General features: G+C 40.9%; 1 protein-coding gene across 1 annotated transcript in view; it reads right to left on the reverse strand.

Moving 5' to 3' along the window:
• Positions 1-6,591, reverse strand: part of LOC308282166 (voltage-dependent T-type calcium channel subunit alpha-1I-like) — a gene marked incomplete at its 3' end in the record, with an annotated part of 234,626 nt that overhangs the window by 132,284 nt on the left and 95,751 nt on the right. Inside the window, exons 6-7 of the mRNA XM_080722510.1 lie at positions 5,986-6,328; positions 1,538-1,630 (exon numbers count right to left, since the gene is read on the reverse strand). Coding sequence (XP_080578636.1) covers positions 1,538-1,630; positions 5,986-6,328 — 436 coding nt within the window. The remainder of the gene's footprint in view (positions 1-1,537; positions 1,631-5,985; positions 6,329-6,591) is intronic.

A 6,591-nucleotide genomic window follows, 5' to 3' on the forward strand; every position in this document is an offset into this window, starting at 1 on the left:
AATACAAAATAAAAGGTTTTCACCAATGATGACATGACCAAAATACGGACGTCATGCAGGTTGAAAGAGACCAGGAGGCAGACATGCTGATGGCTGGCTGATCAGATGGAGCACTGTTTGGTTCTGGCCCAGAACTGTGTTGTGTGAATGTGTGCTCTCTCTTGCCCTGTCTACCCCACTGTTTCCCAAACACTGGGACCCGTTTGTGGATCGCAGACACATTTGTATGGGTCATGAGTAAATAAATATCTATTTATATTTTTGGGGTTTCCTATACATTTAGTTTTTCATTATTTTTCTTTCAAAACATTAAAAAGAAAATGTTTTGTTTTGTTTTTCTAAATAATGTCATACTTTCTTTTTCATTTAAAATCAAATCAAAGAAATTCCATAAATTAGAAGATTAATGTTTAAAGAAGTAATGAAAATAGCAGATCTACAATGTGAGCTTGTAGATCTGCTATTTTCACTAGTTTGGGTCCAGGGCGAAAGTCTAAATTCTCTTTTAGGTCATGGGCTAAAAAGTGTAGGAACCAAACCATCTACCTTCTCTTATGCCCTGTCCAGAAATACATCAGAATAACACTACTAGTTTCAGACTCTAAATACAGGTGAGTCAGTCTCAAGGAAACATCCATTTTTACATGTGCCTTTTGTTATGATTATCTTTTATAATAGCAGTTCATTGAAACTTATTATGGAAAATGAATTCACCCATTCCTTTAACCCCATAATCCTGTGAAAATTGAAGTTGGGATTGTGAAGTATTCCAGGCCCCCTGTGTTTCTCTGGAGCCAAAATGGACTCCAATATGTTGCAAACAGTGAATTCAGAAAGTGCTTTCTCTTTTGTCACCCTTTCCGCTTCCCCAGAAAGCTCACCCTCTTCTTTGAGAGAAAATAAAAGAAACACTGGCAGCCTTCAGAACTCCTTTAAATGAATGTAATATACTGTATGCTGTTTGAAGCAATGTAAGACACATTTTAGATAAAAGAGATGAAGAGACCACAGGACACAGTACAGTAAAATCCTATGAGCTCATTTTAACATTAACTGTGTCCCCACACTTTAATGTAGGCCTACAGTGGGAAGATGATGCAAAGGAGACCCAAGACATTGGAAATGATTTATCAGAACAAAGGGGGATTGCTTGGAAATTTCTCAGCTTTCACTCTCATAATACCAGCTCCCATATACAGTATGCGTGTGTGTGTGTGTGTGTGTGTGTGTGTGTGTGTGTGTGTGTGTGTGTGTGTGTGTGTGTGTGTGTGTGTGTGTGTGTGTGTGTGTGTGTGTGTGTGTGTGCGTGTGTGTGCGCGCGCACTCATGTGCACATGTGTGGATAGACAGATAAAATAACAAGAGAGAAAAGAGGCAGACAGGGTCCGTTTCTAGCAGTCACTCAGTAACTTGGCAACAAAAACAGGGAATGATAAAATTAATAACTAGCAGACAGCAGGCAGATAAAGAGAGCACGAGAGAGAGAGAGTGAGAGAGAGAGAGAGAGAGAGAGAGAGAGAGAGAAAGAGGGACTTACTATGATGAGCAGGATAAAGTAGATGAAGTTATAGAAGGAGTGAGCATCCATCACGTAGTACATGATCTCCACCCAGCCTTCCAGAGTGATCACCTACAGCAAGTACACACACACGCATGCACACACGCACGCACACACACACGCACGCACGCACGCACGCACGCACGTACACACACACACACAGAACATTCATCAGATGTGTTATATTATGCAGCAAAAATCTATACGTCATATCCATAATTTATATCTGGAAACATTTGGTCGACCCTTTGGTAGTGTCGTCACTGGAGACGATGCATAGTACTCTGTAGTGGTAGCACTTTGATTAGATTGGTTAGTAGCCCTGATGCATTGCATGAACAGCCAGAGAGCTTAGGCAGTGGATTAGAGAGAGAGAATTAAAGGTCTTATGGTTTTTCTTTAGGTTTCCTGAACTTTCAACTTTCAGCAGTTTTCTGAATATTTAGGCTCAGAAACGTGCTGTGATTTGCCAGTGGACTTTGATGTCACAGTCCATTAATCTTACCCGCTCTTCTCTCATGCCCTCCCTCCCCCACTCTTTCTCCCCATGGAGGGGCGGAGCAGAGGCCACCCACAGGTAATAGGTATTTTTCACGTGAAAATGCTTCAGAACACAGAGAGTAATAAAATAATATCAATAATAATAACATTTGTGGATTTTTCTGTTAAAAACCTTTGATACATGTTTGAAGGACCATGATAAAGACTTTTGTGTTTTGTAAAAGCAGCATGTCACGAGACCTTTAATTAAGTCAAGTTATCTGTTTGTGTGTGGTGTATGGTTAAGTTCAGACATGGCTTTTGGTGTTGTTGAGGGTTACAGAAAGAAGAAAGGTAGAGGGGGGGTTAGTAACTGGGTAACAATTGGTTCGGTTACACTCATGAAACGCATGCTGGTTATGCTGGTTAACCTATTTATTCTAATGCCGCCCACACGATTAAGCTATCAAATCATTAAGATCTCTATTATTTCCTCATTTGCAAAAGACAAAACAATCTGTGAAAACATACGGTTTCGTTGCGACTGTATTGGGGAAGTAAGGGAACCAGCCAATCACGTTATTCATCAACAGCTGATTTATCAGACAATATTTTCAGAGTTAATAGAACGCAGAGGATGTCTCCAGCTGTGTCGAGAGTAATTTCTGTATACAGCGTAATTTCACGCTTGCATGTTGTTTCAATTTATATTAAAGAAATTGTTATCATATCCCGCAAGGCAATTTTGCTTGACTGAAATAGCATCTCTCAAAGGAATAATGAAATGAGACGTTCCTCCTTTATTTCATACAGATTGAAGTAGTTGCTGAGTTGTTTCTTCTGGCTGTTGGAGGAGTGATCCATTGATGAATTCTATGTTTTTATAGTGAACACTGCATGAAAAGGTTCAAACGTGTTGTAGCTTTACAGCAGTATGTCGTCACTGTCGGGCAGAAACCTCGTATGTCCAGGTTTCAAATTTGTATGTTTTTTTTTTGTTTTGTTTTTTCGTTAAGTAAAGCCCTGCTTCATCATATAAGACTGTCGCACATGACTAGTGAAATAGCAGATCTACAAGCAGATGAAACTAGTGAAAATAGAAGATCTACAAGCATAAAATGCCTCACGGTGCGAGGCGTTGTGTGCTTGTAGATCTTTGGTTGGTTTGGTTTGGTATTGGTTGTTTTACATTGTTGTGAATTCTCCTATTATTAACAATTTTCATTTGATCTTTGTTTTCATACTGCCACTATCTCTCTTGACTTTGGTTCCTACATCCCCCTCACCTGGATTTTGTTGGCATGTTTTTATGTGGAGCCCACGACAACTAGCTATGGCTAGTTGGCTATGGCTCTAGCTAATGGGGAGCCTTAATAAAAATAAAATAAAATCTCCACACCAGCTCATTCCCTCATTAAGTCCACTAATTTGCTATTCTGTCCTAGTTGTGACCGTGCCTGTGTCTGTTCATGAACCTAGAATTCTCAATTGTCTCATTGTCTGATTTGTTAGCCTTGTACGAGTCATTTAATGGTTTTGACCAAGGTAATTAAAAAGAAGGTACTGCCATCTAGGTCATTTTGTGCTATCCAGCGATTCCAGGCAGCAGATTCATCGCACTGGGAGGCAAACTATAGCCGTGGAATAAATAAGGGCCAGGTGGACCAGTTTATGAACAAACACTGTTTCTGAACGATTAAGACCTTTATAAAATACTCAGCCCAGTAAAATAAAAGAAGACATATCACACATTGTTTTCTGCTGTGTTATTAGTTTAAATCATTTTGTATAAATACAAAACAAACGGTTTTGGATTTATTCACCCTGTTTCTGGAGGGAGTCTGTGCCATGCGAGCAGAGTGGAGCATTATGACAAATTCACCAGCCTTCCATGTAAAATGGCATAGAGATGCTGTTCATGTTTGTGCCCATTCGAAGGATTACAATAAGTACGGATCCTTTGTGTACTGAATAAAAGGGACAAACCTAAAACCTAATGAATCACGTTTAAAACCCAAAGGAGAGCTCCGAAAATATACCTTGGCAGAACAATTGCCCGCTTTTGGTCCAGAAAATCAGACATTTGGGATATAAGACATGGATATTATTGTCCGCCAGACAATCAGCCATATGAATGATCTGAATGACTTACACAAGATTTACTTCAAAGAACACCTTGAATCTTAAATTTTTCTTTGTCTCTTAAATAAATAAAAAAACTGATTAATGGTGTATAGAGAAGTTCACAAAAAAAAATGGAATGGTTATTGTGGAAAATACCACTTGAAAAAGAATATTATAAAAAATAAATGATACTGTTAAAATGACTTTAACCACTTAAACCCCAGCATTCGTATTGTGGGGAAAGCTTTCACTGAAAAATAGCAGATCTACAAATTCACAACACGTCACAATGCGACATTTTGTGAGCTTCTCGATTGTCTATTTTCTGAGAAAGCTTTCTCCACAGCAGGGGCGTCCAAAGTGCGGCCCGGGGGCCAAATGTGTCCCGAGGACAGATTTTATATGGCCCATGGCTTCATTCATAAATTGTATGCACGCCAGCAACATCAAACAAGAATATTTTCCCAGAGTATAACTTGTCAGGATTGTTCCCTGTTGTTGAAGGAGAAAGAAGAAAGGCTATTTAATTGTATTTTATACCTTGAACATCTGGTTACTTGGAAGTGTGAAATAAGGCTGAGTTATTTGCGTTTTGTTCAGAGCAGACACCTGACAAAAGACCATTGATATTAAATATTGATGATGATATTTAAATAAAGTCGTTTAAATTATGGTCCAACCGAAAGTACACTATGTCAGGAGATAGAGTCGGCCCTTGGGTGTTTTAATATTTTCTAATTTGGCCCCCTTTGGAAAAAAAGTTTGCACTCCCCTGCCCCACAGTAACAGAAAACAGAAAATATAATAACATGGAGCCCTGAGGGACTCTGGTCAACAATATGGCAGTTTAAAGAGGTGGTGCCATAGTTTTGTACTTTTTCTGTTTTGTATGTGTCTATGTAGTTAACATTACTCTAATAGACCCCCATGTGCGGTTATAATGTGCAAATATGCCTTCCCTGTGTATTTTTGGTTACTTTCTGAAAGATGAAAGCCTCTTGAGTCAAAAGGCCCAACTGAAAAACACGAATTAATGACATCATAGAATCATCCCCTCCCGTTTTACCATACACACAACACTGTGGGTGTGGATAACTTCAGCTGGGTCACCACCCACCTGACAACCAGGCATACTTAACTCTATCAACGCTTTGAACGTTCCCGTTCGCCCCATTTTTCCCGGCGGCACGATGCCAATTGTACATTCTTTGGCTCGTTCTTTTGTACCTTGGTTTGATGTCTGTAAACTGATGAGGGGTCGCGCGGGTGTGTACCGTTGAAACAGCTCCCGTAAAAGTACTCTCAAAAACCCACTGGACGTTAGCATCAATGGAGTAACAAAACACTTCCATGTGATTTCCTCTGGATCTATTGCTCTGTAGCGACTGAGGCTGCCTTGACGAACGGGAGCCTACTGAGACCATTTTCACATTAACTTGCATGAGGCTGCCCTCTACTGCTGGTAGAGCCACGGTACACCTCTTTAAGGAGAAAATTAAAAAATAATAATGAAGAAAAAAATAATACATCTTTGTCTATAACATCGCAAAGGTAAGGTGCTTTTGCTGGCACAAAACCCAATAATAAATAACAACATCTGGCAGGGAAAAAGTTAATGAACAGGTGGGTGTGGCCACATAAAAACAAATTTGAACACTTTCTGTACACTTTTTTGGAGAAAAAAAAACTTCCTCCTAGCATAATCATAATAACTGATCATCATGTCTTAGGGGGGGGGAAATCATGGCACCCCATCTTTAAGTGGTTAAAAGGACCAGACCAAAAATAAAGCAAGGCATCCATCTGTTGGCCCTTTTACGTACCTGAAAGATGACGATCCAGGCGAAGGCGATGTTGTCGAAGTTGATGGCTCCCTTGTGGGGGTTGGTGTGGCCCGTCCGACAGCGGGTGTAGTACTGGTTCCAGTTGACGCAGAGGCCCGCGGGGGCCACGGTGCCGTTGAGCTGCGGCTCGGGGCTCAGGCCCAGGTTCTGGCGGTACAGGGCGTCGTCCTTGTCCAGGCAGCAGGGGCGGCCGCCCTCGCGGCGCGCCGGCACGTCCGCGCACGCCATGATGCCGTTGTCAATGGGCAGCGAGCAGATGAAGGGCCGCTCGTCGTCCTCGTCGGCGAAGTAGTACGGCTTCGGGAGGCTGACGCCCGTGGCGCTGCATGTGCACACAAGAGATACAATATACCAAACTTTATGCACATGTACAGCTGAGGGTGCTTTTTTCATTCTCTTTGCTCTTTTGCCTTTTGCACTCTCTTTCTCTTTTAGATGTGTAGATGTTTAGATGTGATATTTTATATATATCACTGCATTGTCTCATCTGAAGGAAGCCAAAAAAGAAAACAAGTTTTACTGTACCTGTACAAAAGACGTAACAATAAAGCACAACCTTGAACCCTTGAACCTTGAAGAGAGGGA

This window comes from Nannobrachium achirus (assembly GCF_963921795.1).
Source record: "Nannobrachium achirus genome assembly, chromosome: 3".
NCBI classification, from domain to species: domain Eukaryota; kingdom Metazoa; phylum Chordata; class Actinopteri; order Myctophiformes; family Myctophidae; genus Nannobrachium; species Nannobrachium achirus.